The following is a 27,493-nucleotide window of genomic DNA, read 5'->3' on the forward strand; positions in this document are numbered from 1 at the left end:
AAACCCGTTGTGTTTTGAAATTTTATTTTCCGTCAGCTTTTGAAGCAAGGGATGCCTTTTCCCACAGAAAGAGTGCGTGGTGTCTAGGTTTCCAAATCAGCCCTCAGAAACCTATTTAATCTCTGTGAACAACTGTAAACTTTCAGTGGAAAATAAAACTGTCTTCTCTACATGGCACAGAATTTTAGCCTTTGCCTCTAACAGACAGTGATTGAAATAAAAATTGAAAGTGACTCGAGGAGGAGGAGGGGGTCCTGTAGTTGGTGGAGAAGATAGTAAAAGATATGACAACAAACACTGACAATATTTCATTTACCATGTGCCAGACACTATACTGGTGCTTTACTACATAACATCTCTTAATTCACATTATCCTGTAAGGTATGTGAAAGTAACTTAGGCCTTCTACCTTAATGGAACCATCACAGCTCAAACCCACCTCCTAATTTAATCCAATATATATTCCTCTCGGCTTTCTTTATTTTATAAAATTCTGCAACGGTGAAAAAATTTAGAGCTAACTAGACACTTTATTGAACCACCTTCTTGTCTGTAGTTTCTCAGACCCTTTGTACAGCCAGGGAGAATGAAAGATACAAATATGGCTCTGATCAAAGTATAATCTGCAAACAAACTAAAAAATTACTCAAACGGGATCAACCCTAAGCTTAAATGAAAACCTACCACTTAAGAACTTCTTTTTCAAATTGACGGAAAAACGTGTCAGCAATTCTAGAGTGTTTCTCATATAATTGATTTTTCTGTATTTTTGACATGCTTCGTTATTTGTCCTTTGAATATAAATATAGTCAGCTTACCTCCAGGTAAAGTTACCTGCAAACCGGGCGGTCCAGTTAAATCCGGGTATCCTCTTACCTCCAGGATGAGAACTATTTTTCAATTGGAAAGCATGGAAAGCTTCACCTTAAGCCTACAGGAGAGATCTGTGTGACCTTATTAGTCACCTGATCTTTATGATGTGAGCCATTTTTCTCTGTGTTGATGAGGAATTGTAATGTAGGGTTTTGTAAATGTCTACCAATGAATATGTTTTTAAGTTGCAACTTGTGACAGAATATGTGTTAAGAGCTCTCTCTGAAAAGCTAACTCCTGTTTGCTTACAGACGTAGATGAGTGCAGTTCCTTTTTTGGTCAGGTGTGCAGAAATGGACGGTGTTTTAATGAAATTGGCTCCTTCAAGTGTTTATGTAATGAAGGCTATGAACTTACTCCAGATGGCAAGAACTGTATAGGTAAGTATGTACATAATAAACAGTCTTTATGTTGTTTTGTTTTGTAAAATAATGATGTGATTCCCCCCCACCCACCAACTTTGGGACACATTTGCATTTCATTTGGTCATCTGATTACATGACCAAGAAAAATTTCATGGGAAATTTTGGTAAAAGGTATAAGCCAACAGTTGGGAATGACTCGTATGCAGTGTTTTTATTGGGATAGAGCTTCAGGCTATCCGTGTCTCAGTAAACGTAGACAAAGGAAAATTAGCCTCTTGCCAAATGAGTAATACTCAATATGTCAAAAGTCTCTGAGGGCATATTTGCCCAGAATGACGTGGCAGATCAGAAGGCCGGAGTTGAATTCATGTTAATATCCTTTGGCAACAATCGTCTCATCTTTAAATCATTTTTTTCGTGTTTCTCTTTAAAGATACTAATGAGTGTGTTGCCCTTCCTGGCTCTTGCTCTCCTGGCACCTGTCAGAATTTGGAGGGATCCTTCAGATGCATCTGTCCCCCAGGGTATGAAGTAAAAAGCGAAAATTGCATCGGTAAGGCTAACGTTTATTTTGAGTCCGTGAGCTGTTTAGTATAATAAGACCTGGTATAGACTCTGTGGAAATATATTAAATCCAAACCACTGTAAGCATGCTGACCCAAGGAATTAAACATATAGCTGCCTACATCTGTTTTATTGAACCATCAGAAATGATTTGAAGGTGGAGTGGTGAGAATAAAGAATTTAAGGATGTGGGATTTTTCATTAACAGAAATCTTATACTAGTCAAAGAATTTTCAGTGCATTCTAAGCTTTTTTCCAAATGTCAACAGAGACTTTCTACTGAATTTAAAGTGTGTCTACAAAAATTGTAATCTTTGGCAACCAATTTTAAAACAGCTATTAAAGGTGTCTGGAGTCCTAGAAATGTGAAGCAGAAAATCTTGACAATGCTGTTGAAACATTTTTTTCCCTGGGAAGGCCACATGTCAAAACAGAAAATATTAATCCATTTGTCAGAACAGATGTTTTCTGCGGAAACTCTCCTAGTGTACAAGAACGCTGTAACCACATCAAAAGTGGGTCCCAGAATTGCCTGGTGGACATGATGAAGACCGACCTTTTTACAGTTACTTTATTTCACTTTTGTACAAATTATTTTTAACAGTTTTGTTGAAATTCAGAAGCACCAGCATCTTAGTGTGGTTCTTCTAACGTGAAATGATTAAGAGTTTTTTTTGCCTTTGAGTTACCCAGTTTCTTAAAAAAATTCTAAGTAGCTCTACTGTTCACACTCAAGGGACTTATATAGATGGAACTGAAGGAAACAGTTCACTTAGTTAAATTTAATTTCTTTTCAGACCATATAATTACAAATAATAGGTATCCCTAGTCATTCCAATTTGGTGTTTATATCTTGTCCCTTTTTTGTCTGATTTGTATAGTTCCTTGTAAGATTGTCTAGTGTTTTTAATACTTAAAAATAATTAATAATAATACTAGAAGCATCTTAGCAAAAACTTCCTTGAAAAGTTTAAGATCCTTTCTTTTATTTTCTTTGTTTATATTTAATCTCAATTCTTCAACATCCCTGTGATTCATCTCTTTATGGAGCAAGGACAGCAGCAGTGTGTCAGCCATAAGGAGGAAATAGAAATGCATATGTCTCCTTGTATCAGAAAGACTTAGCTACCATTTTTCTTAGTGAAAAAAATCTATGATTCACTTACATTTTTTTAAACCTCAGGAGTATTTCTTCATCCACTGATAAACAACATCACTATTTCACATGTCGTAAGAATGGGTTTTTAACTAACTTACTTCACTGTAAGAATATTTCCTTCATCCTATCAATAGAATCTCTTCTATCAACTTTCCTAGATGAAATGCTTCCTAACGTGACTATATGTACACTCACACACACACACACACATAAATCCATCCTGACATTCAGTGGACATTACAGTAGACACAGCATCTTTTAGGTGCTGGAAACACAAAAAGCAAGTTTTTTCCTACAGGTAACTTACTGCCTAAGAGAAAAGACATATTTCGTAAGAAACCCCATTTTGTAAAGATATCCTTACAATTCAGCGTGACAGACACTGTACTGCGGTCTGTTCAGGATGTGGGATCACAGTAGGAGGCTGTGAATAATGATGGTGGTGGTGAGAGGATGACATGTCAGGAAGCCTGTCACAAAGGATTGGTGACATTTGAGTTGTCTCTGAAAAGTTGGATAGAAATTTACTAATCAAAGAAGGAAATGGAACAGAGAGGCATTTTGAAAAGAGAGGCAAAACAGACGTGGTAAGGGGCATCGATTGGCCAGCTCAGAAGATTGCACTCTGTGCTGCAAGCAGTATGGAGCACTGCAGGTTGCTTTAGAAATGATGTGGTACGACTCACTCAGTAAAATTCTGCAAATATAAATTGAGAATGTAGAATGTGCCAGACACTGTGCTAGACTAAGCTGAGGGTGCAGCAGTGATCCAGACAGACAGACACATCACATAAGTCCTCATGGAGCTTATGTTCTAATGTGCCTGAAATTGTGTAATGTTTATTCATTTAGTTAAAATAACCTATTAAATAAGCACTTCCAATGAAAAAAGGCCAAACATCACTGGTAAGGAATCCTTGTATATTTTAAGGAACCATTCTGGGGTCAGGTGGAAATGATAAAATTCTCAACACGTGTCTGAGTTCCACTAGTTCTACAGGCACAGATTTTCAAATAGGTGTGTGTTTTAGAAAACCAGCCCTGGTGGCAGTGTGAAGAGGCGAGAAGGAGATGCAGCAGTCCAGCTGGGAGATTTGCGATAATCCAGGCGGCAAATGATGTTGAGTTTGAATGTAGAGAGGAGATAGAAATTACAGGCCACATGCTGCTTGCATGTGAAAGTTGAAAGGTCAGGGAGAGGAATAAATGTGATTCCAGGTCCCCAGTGTGGATTGCTGAGAGGGGCATCATAGAAGGGGACCATTGCTGAGGATGCGATGCCTGTGAGACATTGAAGTGGTCCTGTCAGGTAGGCAGGTGGATGTAAAAACACCCCCAGCGGTCAAGTCTGGAGAGCTAGAGACCGACTTGGGAGTCTGGGGCATAAGGTTGATTAAAACTGGATGTAATCTTTGACTTTTGAGGCAGTAACACTTTATTTTTTAAAGATAAGTTAAACGTATACATAGTACAATGTATTGTTTCATATTAAATATCCAATGGCTAGTGAACTGTTAAAGTGTGGACAGATTATTTATTTTCAAATATTAAACAATGTTTTGATTTGATTAAATCAATAAATTATCCTGCTCTTCTGCAGATATAAATGAATGTGATGAAGATCCCAACATCTGTCTTTTTGGTTCCTGCACCAATACTCCTGGGGGCTTCCAGTGCATCTGTCCCCCTGGTTTTGTATTGTCTGATAATGGACGGAGATGCTTCGGTAAGTTTTGAAATGGCTCCTCTGTCATAATTGGCCCTTAAACTTCAAAGCTAGACAGTAAGCCATGATTCAGTGTTTGTCACTAAAAATATATGTCTCTGGCAAATACATCATCTGTAAGTTTAAAATGTAGGTCTCAGATGTATATGCACTGTACAATTTTTAAGGTACTTTGAATTATTGGCTCTATTTCTACATTTTAAAAAACTTCATACTAAAAGAAAAATTGTTATCTTGTTTCATCATTTTCATTCTGTTGTTGGCATAGATTTTTTGTACATTGGTGAGGAGTTGCTTCTGATATGATGTAACCTACTGAAAATTACCTAGATTGATTTTGTTAGGCTATAATGTAACAGTGGGGAAAAAAAAGACATGGAAATCATTTTAATATTGAGCATAATTTGTCAAATTTCCTAAGCACATTATTAAAATATTGTAAATATTTTAAATAATTAAATATAATTTTACAGAGCGGTCAGTTTAAACTGGCAAGTGTTATCAGCAACTGAGGATTTCCAGACCTATCTTTTAACTGCTAATCTAATCTGCATCACATGTTCAGCCCATGAGAAATGTTCTGTCGGAAAGAGTTTTGTACAAATTATTCCATCTTTTAAAATGACCAGTAAGGAGGTCTGTGATGTTTGCTTTCTTGATTAGATACTCGCCAGAGCTTCTGTTTCACAAACTTTGAAAATGGAAAGTGTTCCGTACCCAAAGCTTTCAATACCACAAAGGCGAAATGCTGCTGTAGTAAGATGCCAGGAGAGGGCTGGGGGGACCCCTGTGAGCTGTGCCCCAAAGATGATGAAGGTAAGAGCAACAACTACATAAAATGCCAGTTTGCACTAGTTTGGGGCTGTCTGGCAGAACCCAGTTGGACTATGTAATTTATGAATATTTTGAGGATGAAATTATCCCCTCACTTATAAACTTTAATGGTTCAGTGAGCAACCTAGTCTCAGGAACTTCTTTCAGCTTTTGTATTCAACATGTGTACATGCAGGGAGTTACCACGTTATTTCATTTCTCCCCCCAAGGCTAGTATTACTTGTTTTGAAAGGAATGAATTTGAGAGGTGCAGGGCAAGAGATCCAAGGAGGAGATGAAAATTATATTCCAGATTGCTGTGGGAGTCCCACATGGGTATTGTATCCCACGCTGTGGCTCCCAGGCTCTTATGTGAAGTTTTGAGAAGCTGAGTCAACACAATAGCCATTTGCAGGAATAGACCAAGAGCCTCACAGATCTAGTTAGCACAGCTGAACGGTACGATTGTTCCAGCAGGCTTGGAACTGGCCTGGTCTGTAGGCCAGAGGTAGCTTCTGTGTGTAATGGGCAGAGAGGCGCTTTGGCTGACCAACATTAAACAAGCAAGCAGACAGAATCAGACACCCTCCATAGGTGGCACTCTGGGAGAAGCTGGACAAGCTCAGGTGACCTCTAAATATGCTCAGTGTTGCTTTTGCAATAAATTTAAAAATAAAAAGACTCTTACTAAAAACAGCCTTGTAGAGGGGAAGTAAGCCTAATTTCATGTATTATCAATAATCAGTTAAGTTCTCTGATAGTTGAGACTCTTTGATAATGGGTAGTTTGTGTTTTTCTCTGTAGTGGCGTTCCAGGATTTGTGTCCCTATGGCCATGGAACTGTTCCTAGTCTTCATGATACCCGTGAAGGTGTGGTTTGATACATTTTATTTTTATAGTCTTACATAAGTATATTTTTGTACATTTATTTTATAATCCTGCTGATTTTACTGTATAACATAGTATATTGCATTTAATGCACAAATACAATATTTATTATATATTTATCGTATGCACTATATTTATCATAAGACTATGTTGTAACATGTGAAATACCTTATATATTTCTCCGATAAAAGAAATGTTTATATGTTTAAAAATTTTTAAGGCTCTTTTGAATAGATATATACAGTTTGGGCATATCTTTTTATGTAAGAAAGTTCATGGGTGATTCTGTATTTTAGATGTCAATGAATGTCTTGAGAGCCCTGGCATTTGTTCAAACGGTCAGTGTATCAACACAGATGGGTCTTTTCGCTGTGAATGTCCAATGGGTTACAACCTTGATTACACTGGAGTACGCTGTGTGGGTAAGTGCTGACTCCACATTTCACACTTTGAAAGTTCTGTTTTCTTTCTTATATTCAGCAAAAGGTCTCTCAGGCACCCTGGGTGGCAGTGGGATTTACAAACCCAGGATAAGTAGCTAGTAACTGCTCTTTCTTCTCCCATTCTACATTTTCCAGTTGACCTGGTTTATGTGAAGATGGGGAGAGTTGCCCAACCTCTGCCTTCAACCAAATATACAAACTCTGATGTGTCTAGAGATTTACAATTGCCAAAACCACTAACTGGGAAAGAGATCCATTTTACTTTATGACTTTCCACTTCTGCTCTGGTGGCAGAAGACCACATCCCTCCCTGGGTTTGTGTTTTTTTTTAGGGCAAGCCACAGCTGTCTGAAGCTTCAGATCATTGCACACTTGATCTCTCGGGGTTCTCTGCCCTGCATAAAGGCCAGCCAGCCAAGGCCAAGGGGGGTTGCAAGAGTCATGTGTGCCCTGCACAGATCTGGGACATGTGTGAAGGCCAGATGGATATTCATGGGCATACTCCTATAAAACTAAACCTTCTCCAGATTTTGTGGCACTTTCTTATTCTTCTTTTTCAGATACCGATGAATGTTCAATTGGCAATCCCTGTGGAAATGGGACGTGCACCAATGTTATTGGGAGTTTTGAATGCAACTGCAACGAAGGCTTTGAGCCAGGGCCCATGATGAATTGTGAAGGCAAGTGATACTTTTCTTTAGTATTATTTCTTCTTGATATAGAAAGGGTTTTTCATGTCTCAGCTTTTATTTATACTATTCTGACATTCTCTTGATGATTATATTCATCACAAACATATTTTCCTTTATCTCAGTGAGCATAGTTACAAAAGCTACTTTAAAGCCCTTGTCTGATAATTCCAGCATCTTGGTCCTCTCAGAGTTGGCGTCAGTTGCTTATCTTTTCCCATGAGATTGGGTCACATTTTCCTGGTTCCTAAGTAATTTTGGATTATGCCCTGGATATTGTGAATGATGTCTTCTGGAATCAGTTATATTATTTTGAAGAATATTGATGCTTTTGTCTTAGCAGGCAGTTAACTTGGATAAACATAAAAGTGGACTGTCAGACCTATGGAAGACAGTGGTTCAGATTTCAGTTCTGCTCTTTAAACCCTAGTGGCTAGCTTCTTTGATTTTGGCCTATACATGCATGGTTAAGTCAGCAACTTGGGCTGCGTTTATGCAAAAAAAATGAATAAGGTATTTCTCTACCTCTGGTCCTCTCATTTCCGGGATTCCTCCTCATTCTTCAGCAGCCTTGGTTGCCCCAAGGCTCCCTCACCTGAATCCTCCTGGACAGAAGCTCAGAAAGGTTCTACTGAAGATTTAGCTGCCAGGTGCTGCTGTCAGGACTGGTGCTATCCACAGGAAAAAAATACTTGAGAACCTATTCTTTGCCTGTTGTTTGCTGACTTTCAGCTCACCACTAAAAACCACTTGAGGTGTTGTTTTTGTATTTTTTTCAGAGTTTATAGTTATTATTTGTTGGAGGATGAGTTAGGTGCAAATACATCAGTGTTTATTTGAGCAAGCAATTAGAACTCTAGGCTGAGCACATGCCTGCCTCTTTTCTTGATCAGATATCAATGAGTGTGCCCAGAACCCACTGCTGTGTGCTTTCCGCTGCATGAACACCTTCGGGTCCTACGAATGCACATGCCCGATTGGCTATGCCCTCAGGGAAGACCAGAAAATGTGCAAAGGTAAGGCCACAGACAGGGGAGTAGTTAGCACTTTATTTGCCATGCTGGAAATATATCTTAATGAGTTTATGGTTCTCAGCTATCTTCTTCTAGAGCTTTAGAGAAATGTATCTGACAACATTGCTGGTAGATTTCCATATCTAGATAACAAGATACTTGATGGTCTGTCCAATCAAGTCAAAAATAAGATGTCACACTCTTGAGCTCTTATTAAGGCAAAGATAGCCCTTTCCTGAACTTCTTATCTTTAGGACCAATGCTGAAATTTTATAAATCTAGAATACAGCCAACAGTTGAAAAAGACTGGGCTCCACCTTCCTCTGTTACATAATAAGAGCCAGAAGACCAAAAAAGTGACAATAAAAATACTAAAAAATAGCCTGTTCCTGAAAATTTCTTACTTCTATGTTTTTCCTGTTAAAAATATTTTATAGACCTGGATGAATGTGCTGAAGGGCTACATGACTGTGAATCTAGGGGCATGATGTGTAAGAATCTGATTGGCACCTTCATGTGCATCTGCCCGCCTGGGATGACCCGAAGGCCTGACGGAGAAGGCTGTGTAGGTAAGGCTTTATGGAATGGTGTCTTCTTATTTAATACTCCTACTCCAAGACAGATTTACAGCGCTATTCCCAAATCATCCTAACTGCAAGCCAGCTATTTTCCAGCTGTTTCAAGGCTGTGCTATATAGCTAGATTTCTTCGATCTCAGGGTCCATGCTAATACAACAGGTTCTGGATAATACAGTGGAGATTATGCCTGTCCTAGAATATATGCCCTCTTGTTTATCATCATTCTCTGTCTTGTAAATCTAAATCATTAAATTTATAAGTGTGGAAAAACTCCTTGAAACAATGCTACTTACTTATGTAGCAAAATTAAAAGTATGAGTTAATATTCTCGCTTTTGTGGTACTCCATGAATGAGAAGAGTAATGAGGCAGGTAATCTCCAGAACTCTGTTACAGGCTGGGTATTTCTGTGACTTAGCCATATTTTTTAATGTTTTTGGACCTCAGTTAATTCATCTATAAAGGGAGGAGGTAGGGCTGGGACTCTAAGATGACCTCAGGAATTTGAAATGTTATGATTTTATGATGTGTACTGAAGTATCACGCCATGTAAGCTGGTCATGGCCACCCCATCCAGTATCTCAGCACTTATTCCCTAAAGTGTTGTCACCTGGGGCACTGCAGCCCATGACACAGTCTTCCTCCTCCTTGAGAATAAGTGGCTCCCTTTCTTTAATTAAGAATCTGCTGTGCTCCCTTTTTAACCTCCAATACCCAGAAAAATGTGGATATTTTTGGAGGAACATTTGAAGATTACTAATAATTTCTCATTTGGGAAAAAATAACATAATAATAGTATTTCTTAAAATAAATCTATTAGTGATTGCCTGGTGCTAAGAGTCAGAATGGAGAGTGGCTGTAAACGGTCACTGGGGATCCTTTTGGGAAATGGAAACGTTTTAGAACTGGATTGTGGCAATGACTGTATGACTCCGGAATTTACTAAAAATCATTGAAGTGTACACTTAAAAATGGAAATTTTGTAGCCAATAAATAATACCTCAGTAAAGTTGTTTTTAAAAATGAATCTACCGGGCTTCCCTGGTGGCGCAGTGATTGAGAGTCCGCCTGCCGATGCAGGGGACACGGGTTCGTGCCCCGGTCCGGGAAGATCCCACATGCCACAGAGCGGCTGGGCCCATGAGCCATGGCCGCTGAGCCTGCGCATCTGGAGCCTGTGCTCCACAACGGGAGAAGCCACAACAGTGAGAGGCCTGCATACCTCAAAAAAATAATAATAAAATAATAAAAATAAAAATGAATCTACCATAGGAAAAGAAACATGAGGATGTCCACTAAATTTTGATTGTAGTAACCACCAAAAAAAAAAGAAAGAGTAGGAAACAACCTAAATGCCCATCACAGGACGACAGCTAAATAAATGTGGCATGGCAATGCTATGAAACCTTACAGAACAGTTAAAAGGAATAAAATAGATATGTGTATGTACTGAAGTAAAAATACCTCTAAATATTTGGTTACAGAATAATATATACAATGTGTCATATTTTAAAGAAAACTGTAAATCATACAATATGTTTTCTGTAGGTACATATGCAAGCCAGTAAATACACAGGAAAAGATTGATTTATTTATCTATTTTTAACCATTAATTCTTTATTTTTGTGTTTATATTGCAACATCATATTGGAATACAAAAGCTTTTCCCCAAGGCCAGCGTGCTTCCTTCCACAACAAATTACACTCCAAGTTCTCACTATTGATAACATATATTAGTTACAAGATGTGCATGCAAAAGCAAAATATGATTTGTGTGACTTAAGGCACTGTGAATATTTAATAAATTTGGTGTAATGAATATTATTAGGAGAGAGAAATGATTTGAAAGTAATAAGATCGATGATATAACAGGAATCAAGAGGAATATAAGGTAATTATATCATTTTACTGCATTCAGCAACCAGAAAAATCTGAATTTTAGCTATCAAACTGGAAAAATATGGTGTATTATTTTCTTTGCAAATAGCCAAATAGATTAAAAATTAAAAGACTCTATTAGGTTCATTATACAATATGCAAACTGTAAAATATTATTAATCTTTTCTATCATTACTAGGTTTCTGTGGCAACTTGGAAAATCTTATGCTCAAGAGAAATTTCCCAACATTTGTTCGCATTGTCAGGAAAATTTTTTAAAAAGAAAGAAAATAAATCTAAGATTTGTAGCAATCAGGTCTTTTTAGATATGTTTCAGTTATACATTTTGACTTACAAAAAATATAACATTAAAGCAGACAAGATCCAGATGGATGCTAAAATTAGTGGGCAAAAATTTAAGAGAAAAAGGATATAAACTCCAATTTGTAGAAAAAGAATTACATCCAGGGACACTATTGAGATTAGAGGTTACTGGTCTGAAGTGAATTCAACTTTATGTGTCAATTTTAATTTTTTACAAAAGAGTGAATTCCTGAATTACGTATGTAATATTAAATTAATTTTTAAATGTCTGCAACAACCCATCAGATTATAATTGGATTTCATAGTTTCTTTTAATCTAATAGATATTTCATTCAAAATCCACTACTTAATAAAGTTAAAATAGATCACCTTAGAGGTTTGGTTATGCAGTGGTTCTTTCAAAAACACTGTTTTTCTAAGATCTGAAAACACTGTTCTTACAAGATCTGAACACTAAGTTAAACCTAGACTCCTAAGTCATGTTTATAGAGTAATATATGTTTCTCAAAGTGTATGAAAGGGTAGAAATAACATGTATGGAAGACACTGTTACAATTCTGACTTCTTACGCATGAGATCCGTTGTAATTTTCTTTTTTTTTTTTTTTGGTTGTGTTGGGTCTTTGTTGCTGCGTGCGAGCTTTCTCTAGTTGCAGCCAGTGGGAGCTACTCTTCGTTGCAGTGCACAGGCTTCTCATTGCGGTGGCTTCTCTGTTGCAAAGCACGGGCTCGAGGCACACAGGCTTCAGTAGTTGAAGCATGTGGGCTCAGTAGTTGCAGCGTGCGGGCTTCAGTAGTTGTGACGCACAGGCTTAGTTGCTCTACGGCATGTGGGATCTTCCCAGACCAGGGATCGAACCCATGTTCCCTGCATTGACAGGCGGATTCTTAACCACTGCGTCACCAAGGAAGTCCCCATTGTAATTTCTTTTTGTCAAGTTCTCTCAGGGATTCTCAGTGCCAAAGGTGTGAAAGCAAAAGTAATTCAAGACTTTAAGATACATCAAGTTATCTTTCAAGTATAAAAGCTGCACTATATATCATCAAACATGGCAGAACTCACTCAGTATATCCAACAAAAGCCCTCTTGAAAAAAGTAATTCAAATCAGACAACTAAAATACTAATCAAAATAAAGGTATCAACATTAGGGACAGGATGAGATCAAGAAGGTAGACCTTGAACCCTCAGATTCTAGAAATAAGAAACACTATACAATTTTTTAAATCCATAACTCAGTTTAATACTTTTGCATATACTTTAAACTTTATGCAATAATTTTCCTAAAAGAAAAAAAAACATCTTTAACAAGAAATATCACAGTGAGTTTCAGAACAATAAGAACAAGTGAAAATCCTTAAAGCTCCCAAGAGAGCAAAACCAGATTTCCTACAAATGAACCTTAATACTGGGTAAAAGAAAACAATGGAGCATCAGTATTTTCAAAACATTCTAAGGAAAAATAATTTTGAACTAAAATTTTATATCCAATCTAGTGATAAAGCAAACAAAATATGACATTGTCAGAAACGTGTTGTAGAATATTTATCACCCACATACCGTCTCTGAAATGATTACCAAACTATATTCCAATATATTTTTTAAAGTTAATTCAAGAGGAAGTAGTAGTATACATGAAGCAATGGTAAGCCAAGAAACCAGTAACCCTTATTATGTGGTTTAAATAGATGCTGGTGGTCCATAAAAACAAAAGCATAACAACCCAAAATTTCTCGACCACATCAACATGGCAGGTGACACAGGGAGAGAAGAGAAAGAACTCATACCAAGGTACTCGTTATGGTCAGAAGCTTTTGAAACAGATACCTCTTGATATTAATAGAAAAATATTTATTAAAGTATATGTTGAAGTTGTTTCATGGTTACCACTGGAAGAATAGAAGATTACAACTTCCAGACATGAGTTAGGGATGAGAGGAGGGCAGAGAAAACTAGACTGATAGAAGAAATATTGAGAGAAGGGGGCAATAGCATGGTAAATATAAAATAATATAAAATGGCAGGCAAGAGTCCAAACATATCAGTTTGGAAATAGTTCAAATTTCTGTTAAAAGGCAAATGTACTTTAAAAAATTCTTTTACAATGCAGCTTATTGCTTTTTACAAGAAACGTACCAAATCAAAATGTGAGCTAGATTGAAAATAAAGGGGTAGGACAAGATATTCAAGGAAAATGCTAATAAAAAGCAAGCACATGCAAAATAAATATTAACAGATTGAAGATTGAAAAGTATAGACATGAAAGGAGCAATTAATCAGAAGGATTTAATTGTCATGAGTTCTCATGCTTCTGACAACATTGATTTGAAAAATACCTCAAACAAAATTTACAAAATATCAAATAAACACAATAAGTAAGTATATAGGGATTTTAATAAAACAATTTGGCTCTAATATATTTATTTATTTATCACCAACCAAAAGAGCAGTACGGCCTAAATTCCTTCTTCCATTAGCCGCCCTTAACACACTGCTCCGCTCCTGTGATTTTACTCAGTCAGTCTAGGAACTTGTCCTTTATCCGTGGCCTAAGTGCCCTTTTACCCTACTCTCCAGCTCTCCCTAACACCTACCCCCCTCCCCTGCCCTCAGCCTCTCTCTCATATCACATAAATTGGCATCCTCTTCCCCAAAGTTCTTTCTCTCCTTGTCAGTAATCCCTTTTGGAGGCCAATTTTCTAATTGTCTATCAAATATCACCTCTTCCCTGAAAAGAGGAAGAGGAAAAGAAAGAAAGGGAAAAAAACACTTGTTAACAAAGAACCCATCTTGGAAGGATGAGGTAAATTTAAAAATAAATTAGTATTCTATCATATTAATATTTTGGTGAGGAAGTTTTAAATATGGTATAACCCATTAGAAGATAAATTTGTAAATTATAATTTTATAGTCTACTCATGATTCACATTATTTGCTTTTCTAAAGATGAAAATGAATGCAGGACCAAGCCAGGAATCTGTGAAAATGGGCGTTGCGTTAACACTATTGGGAGCTATAGGTGCGAGTGTAATGAAGGCTTTCAGTCAAGCTCTTCAGGCACTGAATGCCTTGGTAAGTTGATAAACGAATATATTTTACTTGGTAAATAAAACATCTGTTTTGTGACATCATCACAGAAGAGTTCTACATATGTATCCTTGTCTGCTAAACAGATTCCCCAATCTGAGTAATCCACGTACCTCTTCCTTAAAGGTAGATATCTATTAAAATGACATATTTGTATATGTATGTGTTGTACCTACATCTATGCTTAATGTAAATAACCATCTTAAATGGTCTTTCCAAAATTAAGATTAATTAAGCTCTATGGAAAATGTGACTTTAGTAAAACTTACATCAGGGGATGATTTAATTCCAAAAGAAAATATTTGCTATGTAAGGTAAGCTTTGCTATATTAATGATATTAAAGAATATGCCACATTTCAAAAATTCAGTGAAAGTTGATTTTTATTTTATGGTACAGGAAAATGTTTTACAAAATATTTTCTTTTGGAAAATATAAGTCTCAGACATTTTAATGATAACATGCATACATCATAAACCATTTTAGTTAATTATGAGCAGGTGTAAAAGTATGGAGTAGTAAAATTTAAGGCAAACAGAGAAACAGCACTCATCACTGGATTTGGTGCAAAAATAGAACATTTCAACTACATCAGATTGTTCTCAAAATGCTGTCATCTGCTTCAAATCCTAGGAAATTATTAGTCAAGAAATTGGCTATTGTTGTCTTAAATCTAGACCTTTCTGGAAATAGAAAAGATAACCTACAGAAAAAGTGTTCTTTTCTGTTCATATTATTAACAGTTCATTAGGATGGTTCTTAAAACCACATAAAAGATCTCTTTGCCTACTTATATCATTGAAATCCCTTTATTTATAATAAAAAAAAACTACTTAATCCAATGTTTGAGCAGTCTTTTAGATGTCTAAAATACAGGAGCTTAGATTGAATATGTACCAAAATTATAACATAGTCTAGAATTTGCTTTTCAAAAACAAATCCTGTTGCTCATTTGCTTATTTAAAGGGAAGTAATTTTCTTTGATTTTCCTTTTATCTGGATTCTACAGGAATGGTAGTTTACTATCACTTAGCTGCAGATGAAAAAAAAAGAAAAATCCCAAATCTATTTCTTAAGTATAGTTTCACTTATTATTAAATTTAATAAACTGTGTTTAGTGAAAGAGCACTCCATGAAATTAATCTCCAACAAAACTTTCTAATCAGTGTCTTAAACATTGTCTTAAAAGAATATTTAGCTTTTAAGAAAGTATTTCTAAGGAGAACATTGACTGTCCTATTTAATTTGAAGACCAAGATGTCAGTTCCTTGACATTGATGCCTATTAACTACACTGTCATTTCAGACAATCGACAGGGACTCTGCTTTGCAGAGGTATTGCAGACCATGTGTCAGATGGCATCCAGCAGCCGTAACCTTGTCACAAAGTCAGAATGCTGCTGCGATGGGGGGCGAGGCTGGGGTCACCAGTGTGAGCTCTGCCCACTTCCTGGAACTGCCCAGTACAAAAAGATATGTCCTCATGGCCCAGGATATACCACTGATGGAAGAGGTAAGGAGTTGAGGAAATTCATGCATATTATTAACACAGTGAACATTAATTCAGATTAATTTGAAGGAAGTAAAATAATAGCTAAAATATGTGTGAGTATGTTGTGGTTGTATATGCTTTTCGCTAATGCTTCAGAGACTTTAAAAGGTATAATCTTCATATCAAATCTAAAAGGCAGAATGTATTATTATTCCTATTTTAAAAGATAGAAACTGAAGCACAAAGCTTAAACGATAAATCATTTTCCCAAGATCACAGCCTTTTTAAGGGATGGACCAAGGAATGGAACATATCTGTCTAACCCCAAAGGCCATGTATAACCCCTGAACTATACTTGCTTCATTTAAATAAAGGTTGCTTGTTTGTTTGTGTGTAACACATTTGTTTGAGTGTACGCAGGAACTCATTCTGTTTGCAACATATTTACGAACCAGCAAGTCTCATAAATGATTAGTAGTTTCCATTTTTTTGGTACAATCAGTATACTAATGTCCTAAAAATATCATTTTCCTCTATTACTGTACAGATTCTCGACCCTGTGCTTGATTACTTTGCTAATGAAACCCTTTCTTCAGTCTAATACAAGTATGAATTTAAAGCCAATCCATGATATACTATCACAAATTCCAAATTAGTTGAACTTCAGAGGGGTAGCTTTCTAGATTCCCAAAAAATAATTCATACTTAGATTGCAGAACGAGTAGACTTCAGTGGGGCTTTCAACATAGCCTTCCTTTTGTTTACCTCTTCCTATCACTTCAGATTCTCTTTTTTCTCTCCCTTCCATGTTGCCACTGGACTGAATGATGAAAAGTTACACCAGCACAATTATGAATGTTGGTTCTTAGTGATCTGTCAATTCCTTAATTTCTCTTAGTTTCTAACCAGTTTTATTCTTGCATCTGTATTAAATTACATTTGTTTTTGCCTTGGGGTTTTTGGCGCACAGATATTGATGAATGCAAAGTTATGCCAAATCTCTGCACCAATGGTCAGTGCATCAATACCATGGGCTCCTTCCGGTGCTTCTGCAAGGTTGGCTACACCACGGACATCAGTGGAACCTCGTGTGTGGGTAAGGCGAGGCGAGGTGTCTCTGCATCTGGGTGGTGGTTTCCTACATGTCATTTACTGTCAGCAGAGTATCTTTATTATGGAGCTTTGGAATGTACATTTTGTTAAAAAATGCCATTCCTTTTAGCAATGTGGTTCTTAATATCATAGGAGTTGTCCAAGGCCTTGTCTAGTAATGTGAGACACAGAATTGTTCAATTCATCAAAAAGTCTGTGCAATTAGGGAAACAGAAATTATTAAAAATATATTTTCAACATTTTATGTTTAATTTAAAATGTATAAAGGCACGTTTGTCATTCTTTTAATGAAAGAATAGGACTTTTGATTGTGAAATTGTGTGTTTGCATATGGAGAGAGTGCTTTTTGCTTGTTTCTCATTGTGGTTTTTTTGCATAAAATATACCAATTAAGCATCATCTAAAATTTCCAGTTGCAAAGCAGTCTCAGTACAGAGACCTTCTACATTTTTACAATCTCTTTTTCTAATTTATTTTATTGTCTCATCGACACCATTCTATGACAATTGGAGGGGGTTCGTAGCTTGCCTTTCTGAGTCTTTCCAAAGCATTTAGTTTTCATTAGGAAAAAAAAAACTTTTCTCCTTCATATTTCATCAACTTGTTTTAATAACAAGCATACCTGGCATGAAAAGGTTAAGAAAAACCAAACTAAATCTTAGTAAACATTCAACTCACTTGTTTGGGCAAGACAGTGATAGAGACTAGGCTATCAATCATGAGCTTTTAGCATTCTGTGGGCATCAATCAATGTGTTTTATGGGGGAAATGGAGGTGATTTGCTATCAGAGTCCTAGCAGAAAGAAGGTGGCATATTCAAATGAGGACAGTTTATGGAGACTTGTTTTTGACAAAGAGACAGTATATAAACGTGTGGGCAGAGTGGGCAGAAACTACAAGGGATAATGCTGAGTGCTGGGGCTGTACCACCTCTGGGCCAAAGATAGAGGGAAAGATTGAAACTTAGAAGAGGAAAGAAGTTTTGCCCAGAGACCTGCCTTGAGAACATCTGTGACCTCTGATCCCATCTTGCGAGGAGGGAATTGAGGAATTAAGGACCAGCCTGAAGACAGAGGGCAGGAGAGCCTGCTAATGGTGTCTGTGCAGTTCAGCCTCCTGGGCCCGAAAACGGGGTGGACCAAGTTGAGGACTGCATCTGAAGGGGGAAGTGGAAGACTTCCAGCACAGTCTGTGATGCCAAAAGATTCTTAGGGGAGTGTCAGCTAAGAGTTTGAGAATTTCTGCCACATCCACGTGTCAAAGGAAAGAAACTCTAGCCTTTAAGTTTATGATTCTCAAGCTGTAAACCAAAGTGCACCAATCTAAAAAAAATCTAGTGTATTTTTTTGAACCCAGACAGTTGTTCCGGATATTATAATATTTGCCCAAGACACGCTCGACAGAGTAAACCAGTAAATTACTTTAGAGAAAATTGTTCTGTGCCTCGTTTCTATTTTCCATTTTAAGTTGAAGAAGAAAAGAAAAAGATGAAGTGAGAATATGGAAGGAGGAAAGGGACTGGTTTTTCCTTCTAACCAATAATTTAATCCTCACATCACTTTTGCTTAGATCTTGATGAATGTTCACAGTCCCCAAAACCCTGCAACTTCATCTGCAAGAACACTGAGGGGAGTTACCAGTGCTCCTGTCCTCGGGGCTATGTCCTACAGGAGGATGGAAAGACATGCAAAGGTGAGTGAAGAGTCTGCGTTTGTGACCCTCTCTTTTTTCAGATTCAAAGTCAGCTAATCAGGGATAATACTGTGTGTCTCACCTTCACTAAAGCACATCTTCCTAGTGACCATTTTATGATTCATAGAAAATTCTACCAAAGGACACATGCCAGGAGGCAGAGAGAATTAAAACCTGGGTTACAGTGGTTTGCTTCTTACAGCAAACCACACAAACTGAAAAATAAATTAAATAATACAGAAAGCTATAGTGAAGGAAGAGATTGAACAACTAAAATGATATTTATTTTGTTGCTTACTTGAGATTTCATTTCTCTAAACTATCTTTATTACACGTTTACTGCAGAAGATTGAAAATGAATAGGTAAATTTAAATTTTTGCTTACATAGTATTAGTAGTAATTATCAAACTAAATTAGATAATTAAAAGAGTTTCAATACTATACTCATATGTCCAATTTTATAGTAAACCTCATCGGTATGAAAATAATGGACTGAGGAAATTTCTGTCTAATTAAATTTTCGAAATACAGTTTATTCTCAAGAAGATGAAGTTTTATTTCCAAGAAATACCAAAAAACAAATAGAATAGAATAATAGGAAGCAATATTATTCTCTTGGCTCTACTTAGTGAACCATTATGAGTCAATTTAATTTTGCACGTTGTTTAAAGTTCCAATCCAACCAAAATCACATTTTGAGTTTTCTGTCAGTATAGTTCAAATACTAGTTCCATTTATGACTAGAATTATAGATGCTGTGTTTTTGCTTCTTCTGGTATTTATGACGGTGTTTTCATTTGGATCCTGAGAACCTGACTCAGTGTTTGTGTTAAGACCTTCATCAATTTTCAGATTCTGTTTTATTTTTGTTTAATCCCTTCTTTAATAGAAATAAGTGACCAGACATGTACTAAACTGTGCATTAAATACAAGAATTATAACCTTTGGATATTAGTTTTGAGAACAGTTCACGAAGACCATTATGATTCATCCTTTCAGTTTTTTATTTTAAGAAAACTTTGTGGTATGTATCACCTTAGCCATCCTATCATTGTAGCCCATAATATTTATACTGCTTAAGTATGTGAAAAGAAACCCCTTGCCATATGCATATGGATATCTACAAAGCTTCCAACAGAAATCTAGACAAAATACTCCTGGTGGCTTCCTGATTTGCCAGATAACTTTGCTCCAATTTTCATAGGCTTCTCTTTCATTGCAGACCTTGATGAATGTCAAACGAAACAACACAACTGCCAGTTCCTCTGTGTCAATACTTTGGGAGGTTTTACCTGTAAATGTCCACCTGGTTTCACACAGCATCACACTGCTTGTATTGGTAAGACAAAACTACAAAAGGGAAATTTTGCAAACTTTTAGTAGAAGCCTAAAACTGTACTTAAAAAATGGGAGAATAATGGCTCAGTATTTACATTAAAACCAATCCCTCATAATTAGTGGTCTAAAAATGTTGTTAATAATATTTTTTTTTCACTAGAACAATATCCAAAGGAAAAAATCCTGTATAGTCCAAGCACATGCACACCAGGTGTATTCCAGGCAATGCCTTTATATTGCATTCTAAATATAACCATGTTTGTTCAGATAAAATATGATTAAAGGCTCACTATAATTTAGAACATGCTAATGAACATGCTGGGTTGTTTTTTTTTTTTTATGTTAGAAGACACACAGGTTAAGAGACTTTCAGTCTGTACTATCGAAAACCATGTCCTCAATTGACCCAAAATATACTCTAATTTCAAATCTCTTGAAATATATTTTTTCTGACCATTTTTGCCTTTAACATGACCATGAATAATAGTATACATTTCCCTAAAATTCTGTTTTCACATCATGAAACTTAGGCTTTCATACTTCACTTTTTACTTCATGTAGTAAAATTTGAGTCATATAATAAGTGGGAAGCTTGATGCTCTCCCACTTTGTGCTTTGCTAGACAACAATGAATGTGGGTCTCAGCCTTCACTTTGTGGAGCAAAAGGAATCTGTCAAAACACCCCTGGAAGTTTCAGCTGCGAATGCCAAAGAGGGTTCTCTCTTGATGCCACGGGACTGAACTGTGAAGGTGAGTTTATTTGCTCAAATATTCTTGTTCTAATAGAGCAAACTGTTTTCTTTTAACTTCCAAGCCACTCAATAAGAAATTGAGATCATCTCAAAAGAAAAAAAAATTAACAAAATAAAACCCAGAAATTGAGTTTTTTGTTCATAAATTTTCATATATCATTTTGGGGGCAGAGGAAAACCTTAATGTGATGAAACAAAAATTCTGTGAGTACAAATTGGCTTCTAAAGTAACTGTTTACCTAATTACTGATCTACAAAAGAATTGAACTGAAAAAGAATTCTGTACCTAATTTAGTTTACAGTAGTGTATGAGTATACCAGAAAAAAATTGGATGTCTGTTCCATGATACTTGAATGTGTAAATGTTATGTGTAAGACAAAGAACGAATTATAGAGAACCGAAAAAATGTACAGAAAGCTCTGGGGAAAACTGATGGCGATTTTATTTGGTCTGAGACTCCTGATTCACTCTCTTTTCTACAAAGGGCATTTCCTATAAAGTCTCTGTCACAATAGGTATTTCCTATTAAGTCCAAGGGAACATTTAAGTGGGAATAAAATAAGAATTTGCCTGTGGTCAATAAAATATTATATTGTTCTTCAGTATTTCCATTGCAAGTGCTAGCGTATGAGACAAATGTACTAGGATTGGTAGCTTTTACAAAATGCTCATGCCGGAGGTTCTGAGAGCATATACATCCGCTTTCTATTTTTATATACAATTGTAATTTATGTCTTTATTGATATTAGTCACCCTTTAATTAATTATTCTTAGAAATATATGATTTTGAATTCTAGAAATATATTCAAAATTGTTAATATTCTCTAAGAATTACTCAAAGTTTTTTAATATACTCTAAGAATTATAGGACTTTTATATGTATCTAATTTTCCAAGAAAAATTCAATTTAAAAATTTTCTATTTTAATATTTTGTATTCGAAGTCATTGAGACTTTGAAGGTATTCTAAACATACAGCTGCTTGCCATGTGTGGGTTTGGCTTGTAACCATCCACATAAGATATCATTTATTAATTATCCATATAAATTTGTTACGCATACATCAGACATGCCAATTTCATTTCACTTTTTATGGGTAGGTTTCAAAGCCTCAGTTGTCATTCCAGAAGAGTATGCATGTCTGAACAAAGAAATTATTCCATATGTGTCATAATACTATATCGTGTCTAAAAATAACATATTTAGAATACTTTAAATTTGCATCTAATTAATCTTGAATGGTAATAAAATTTTTTGTGTGCAAACCATTATACTTTTTAGGTATTTCTGTAGTGCTTGTATCTTCCCCAAAATGAGGTTTATATGTCAATCACTTTTGAACCTACTGGAATATATAATGCAAAGATATTTATATCATTTACCAAATAAATCATACCGTATGTAGTTAATCCATCCAAAATGCACAACATTTGTGGTTGCTATGGTTGATTTGCTGACATTAAGTTGTTATTTAGAGCACTGACGTGGCATGGCTGGTGGATAGCATAAGAATGATGTGGTTTCTTATCTCAGAACTGTTCTCTGCGCCACCACTGATTAATAACCATGTGACTTGGAAAAATCACAGCCCCTCAGTATGTCCTGTTTGTTTGTTCCTGTGATAATAGTTACCCCAGGCTGTGTTTGGAGTTCATTTAAGAATAGTAGAAGAAAGGTTACATAAAGATCTTGCCGGGATTGTTTTTGCAGATGTTGATGAATGTGATGGAAACCATAGGTGCCAGCATGGCTGCCAGAACATCCTGGGAGGCTACAGGTGTGGCTGCCCTCAAGGATATATTCAGCATTACCAGTGGAATCAGTGTGTCGGTGAGCACTCGCTTGTTACACAGCATCTGCTTTTCTCACGTTAAAGTATCTTTGAGTAAAAAGAACAAACAATAAAGACTGGCATTTCAGTGTAGACTTTAAACCCTAGAACTTAAAAACCAGTACTTAGGACTGATGCATGGGGATCCATTAAACTAGTCTCTGTACATGTGTGTATTTGAAAATATACATAGTAAAAACGTTAAGTACCTAAATGGTAACTCAACTAGAGCTTTCATAATTTTAATTTTCTGCTAGGTGTAATTCTAAGTTTCTGAAGATGGTGTCAAGAATCATCATCTTCACATGCTAAGGTCAGAGGGTTTTTATCGGTAATTTAGTATCTTTTGATTTGGGGTTGAAGGATTGCCCATCCATCCCCCTCATGTAAATCTAAAGGGATTCAGATCAACTTAATGAGCACCATTCATCTGTGCTCTCCAGTCACATATTTAATGAAGAGGCTAAAGGATTTTAAGGTAGAAAAAGTACTAGTTACAGCAAATTCTATTGAAAACTCCATACAAAAGTGTTTATAAAATAAAATCTGTAGGCACGCAGCTCCCTTTCTTGCACTTGATAGAGTCATGGAAATTCTCCTTTTAAGGCGGGATTGATCAAAGAGAACATTACTCTCTACTTGAATAGCTGGCTAACTTAGTTAGCATATGCCTAATTTCTTGGCTCCATTTGAATGCCCTTCATAGAGGCACCATCCAACACAGTGTGACATTAGATGCTGGCACAGCAGAACAGAAAGGAGAACAGTGGTCCTGCTGAGAAACAGTGGGGTACTTCCTGTTTCTCTGTAGTCATTTAAATTACCCCACGTGTATTTCAAATATTTTACTGTGAGCAATCCACTAAATAAATTAACCTGATTTTATCCTTGGTGATCTTCTCAAAAGAAATTTCTAATGACAGTTTAGTGAATTGAGAAAATCAAGACAAATTTCAAAGGAGGGAAAGCAACTCCGAAAGTCATCGCAAGTCTGCTGTGGCCTTGTGCCAGGTTAAAGACAGATGCTTAGCCACACCACAAATAGACACTCGTGGGGGAAATGCAAAAACCACTAATGATCTAGGAGTTAAGGACAGAGTTTGAAAGGATTATCAAAATGATGAGTTAGGCAGTCAATCAAAATAACTTCATAAGTTTAGTTTACTTCTTTTCTCTTCATAGAAAAAAAAATGTCACAGAAGTTGTTAATGCCCTGATTTACTGATTCATAAACAGAGATAAAGTGTAGGCACACTCTTCAGAACATAGGGAATGGTACTTTTTTAGATAGCTATTAAAACAGATTTTATTGTGTTGTTTATAAAATATGAGGCCCAACCCTCTATTTGGTTAACACCACGGGCTTCTTGGTTAATTCTACAGAACTTAAAGCAAAAGAATGATCCTCTAATATTTCACACACGTCAGCTTAACTAAAATTCTTGTTTTTAAAGTGATCATAAGTGGAAATAGGAACGTGTATGGAGTATCAACTCAATTTCTAAGTTTTTAAGTTTCCTGGAGTTTCTGTCTGTAAGCATTTAGTGCGAAAATAGCCACACAGGTTTTCACTGAATTTGGTCTGACTTAAAGTCAGGGCTATGTGATGTATCCCAGTTCTTCTTGCTGGGATCCTTGGAATAGGCACTCAGGCAAGGCAGTCACCCCAAAGCAGCTCACGCTGGAGTCCAGCCAGAGGCCAGTGTGCCTTCGAGTCAGGAGAGACCCCCATGGGCAGAGGGATAAGTGGTTTCAAAGATGAGTTCAAAGCTAAAGATACATAAGCAGATATCCCCAACTGCAAGAATTAATTTGTTAGCTTGCTCTGCTAAAATGGGCCTCTGTAAGCAGCAGGCCCCTGGTAAGTAAGATGAAGCAGGGGTTTAATTTGAAAGATTCGAGATTCTTCTGTGCAGGGTTGAGCAGTCCAGCTGGTCTCTAATAAAACTGCTGACTTTCTTGCCTTGAACCCACAGAACACAGTTGGAATTTTAACTCAAATATATGGCAGTAAGAGAATTAAACAACCCATTGGGAACTAATAAAAGCAACAAGTTAGCAAAATAACAAGCATTCTAACAAAATGCAAAACGAAAGGCCACAAATCGTTTTATAGGTATGAAATATCTTCAGTTATTCATATGATTGAGGGGGAATATAGTATGAAGTATTTCAGATAGATTTAAGTGGGGTCCCTTGTAAAAAGACAAAAATGTTAGTGCATCAGATAACTTAAGTAATATTAAATTGTAAACCTACAACGTTGTTAATACTACTACCAATTTAAGAAAAATGATAGTTCTTGTAAGTGTTAATAATGAAAAAAATTTTTTAATTCAAATGAATACTTTCAGAAGTTTCCAGCCAGTTACCACAGAACATTTATAACATTCTGGTACGTGGACTGTACAGATTTAGGTAACATTCTCAAATATATGCAAGCATGATGATTATTCCAAATTGAAAATAAGGGAATATTATTAACATTTGCATATGATTACTTCTTAGTATATGAAGCTTTGGGTTATGTGGTGTCAGCAACTTCTAGTTCCTTGTATGTCCTTTTCAAAATAACTTGAACATGGTTTAGCGAGGCTTGAGTCAGCTCAAAGTAGGTCTCAAACAGGAACATATTTTCAAAGTCAGATTACCTAAGCCTATAGAATTATGCTGTGATGTACGATTATAGCATATAAATGTGAAGTCTATCCTGGTGCTTCCAAAAATTTTACCTATTTAAAAATGTTCTTGTCAGTGGTATGTTTAAAAGCAATTTATTCAACTAATTGGTTTTGCCTGGTAATTTTTCTACCTAACACAGTGTCGAATACTATATTCATAGCAGGATCATTTTGTTAAACTATAACCTAACTCGCATTCTCCATTAGGAGAGAAATACCACATATAACTGTCAGATTTAATTATAAAAGCAGATGAGCCGTTGAGGCAGAATTCCAAGTCTTTCGTATGTAGAAATAAAATAGTTATATTTATGTCATAGGTAGCCTGGTTATTAAGAATTTATTCATATACTTTCTCCCCATGAAATGAAGGCTAAGAATTTGTACATATTAGGCAATCATAGCACATTTCATATCCAGTAATTAAGAATTCTACATTTGGCAGTTTGGTTTAATTCTGAAACTATAATCACGATACAGAAATGTGCCTAATAACATCGGCCCTCTCAATAACCTCTGTAACGTAGTTAATGAAGTTTAATTTCCTGTGTGAGAGGCCTCTTCACTGAGACTGTATCTGCATCTTCCGTAATCTCACTGAGCTCCTGCAGATAAGCACTTCCCTGTAGCTGCTGTGTCCCAAGGGTACACCTAATTGCAAATGGGCCTGTTTCCCCACATGGGCTGAAACATAGACTTGTCAGGTATTAGGTAAACAGACACACTATGCTCCAGTGCAGTCATGAGAATTTGAAAGAATTCCACGGACCAAATGTGACTGGTACCCAGGGTGACATTTGGATTATAGTAAAGCCCACAGGGGTCAAGCCACAAAATAGGTATCAACCAGATAGTTAAGAGCAAAATTATCGTCTCCAAAGTTAAAAGCACAGTCAAGCTTTGAATTTGTAAAAATGATAAGAGCAGCTGAAAGTATCAACCTGTAATTATCTTGCTGTCAGCCATTTATGGTATAACGTGAGTCATTAAACTAGTAAAACCTATGTCAGCTGATGGCTTGGTGCAAACCCATGTCAGAAGGCAAAGTCTGCACTTGATGCATTCTCAAGTGTTAAAAGTGTACAAGGTTATTGGTTCAGAAGGTTCAATTAAATAATGTTTATTTCAGTTATTTTCATTTAAGGTATTTAAATTTTTTATCTGTTTTTCTTTCCATATATAGTGAAGGCTTTGGGAATTTCTGGGAGAATGGATAAAAATATAGATATAAATAGAAGCTTTTAAAATGTTGACATCTAATTCACATACCATAAAATTCACCTTTTAAAATGTACAGTTCAGTGGTTTTTAGTATATTCTCACAGCAGTGTGCAAACGTCAACACCACAACATCTTCATTCCCCCAGAAAGAAACCCCATACCCATTAGAAGTCATTCTCCATTTCTCCCTCCCCGCAACTCCTGGCAACTAGTAATCTGCTTTCTGTCTCTGTGAATCTGTCTGAAGTATAGGCTTTTGAAGTAACCTTCTGATAAGAGAATAGAAGAGTTCTTCAGTAGTCAACCTGCAAATATCTGTCCCCAGAGGCTGCCAGGGTATTCAGAAAAACCTAGTACAAACAGAATATAAAAGGGCGGGGCAAGGTTCTGTTTAAGTCATAATTTAGGGAGATTTGTTGGGTCTTGTTGTGTTTTTTTAAATTTCATAGGCTTTGCAAATCGACCATGAGGGTAAACATTTTAAAAATACGGTTCTAGAGCTATCTCCCCTGTAAAATCATAGGTACTTTGAAACTCAGGCTCTTCTTTGCCCCACTGCCCCTACCCCTTGTAAGAGTCTCTTGCTTTATGTTCATAGATGAGAATGAGTGCTCCAATCCAAATGCCTGTGGCTCTGCTTCCTGCTACAACACCCTGGGGAGCTACAAGTGCGCCTGCCCCTCTGGGTTCTCCTTCGACCAGTTCTCCAGTGCCTGCCACGACGTGAACGAGTGCTCGTCTTCCAAGAACCCGTGCAATTACGGCTGCTCCAACACGGAAGGGGGCTACCTCTGCGGCTGCCCACCTGGCTACTACAGAGTGGGACAGGGGTAAGGCCCTCCACCTCCCCGCACACAGGAAGGCTAGTGTGGTCCAGCTCAGGCTGCCCTCCCTGTGTTCAGGCCGCCTGGCCGCCCGGCACTCAGGAGGGGAGTGCACAGTGATTAAAAGCCCACAAGGGAAAAGCATTGATCA

At 36.6% G+C, this 27,493-nt stretch overlaps 1 protein-coding gene across 1 annotated transcript in view; it reads left to right on the forward strand.

The window, feature by feature from the left end:
• FBN2 (fibrillin 2) overlaps positions 1-27,493 on the forward strand; it is a 228,716-nt gene that overhangs the window by 196,220 nt on the left and 5,003 nt on the right. The window contains exons 47-63 of the mRNA XM_082621174.1: positions 1,125-1,253; positions 1,672-1,791; positions 4,562-4,687; positions 5,351-5,503; positions 6,305-6,370; positions 6,685-6,810; positions 7,392-7,511; positions 8,414-8,536; positions 8,971-9,102; positions 14,258-14,383; positions 15,703-15,909; positions 16,859-16,984; positions 18,571-18,693; positions 19,917-20,033; positions 20,655-20,783; positions 22,496-22,615; positions 27,117-27,348. Of these exons, the coding sequence (XP_082477300.1) occupies positions 1,125-1,253; positions 1,672-1,791; positions 4,562-4,687; positions 5,351-5,503; positions 6,305-6,370; positions 6,685-6,810; positions 7,392-7,511; positions 8,414-8,536; positions 8,971-9,102; positions 14,258-14,383; positions 15,703-15,909; positions 16,859-16,984; positions 18,571-18,693; positions 19,917-20,033; positions 20,655-20,783; positions 22,496-22,615; positions 27,117-27,348 (2,275 nt within the window). The remainder of the gene's footprint in view (positions 1-1,124; positions 1,254-1,671; positions 1,792-4,561; positions 4,688-5,350; positions 5,504-6,304; positions 6,371-6,684; positions 6,811-7,391; positions 7,512-8,413; positions 8,537-8,970; positions 9,103-14,257; positions 14,384-15,702; positions 15,910-16,858; positions 16,985-18,570; positions 18,694-19,916; positions 20,034-20,654; positions 20,784-22,495; positions 22,616-27,116; positions 27,349-27,493) is intronic.

This window comes from Mesoplodon mirus (genome assembly GCF_964341445.2).
Source record: "Mesoplodon mirus genome assembly, chromosome: 5".
Classification (NCBI taxonomy): Eukaryota; Metazoa; Chordata; class Mammalia; order Artiodactyla; family Ziphiidae; genus Mesoplodon; species Mesoplodon mirus.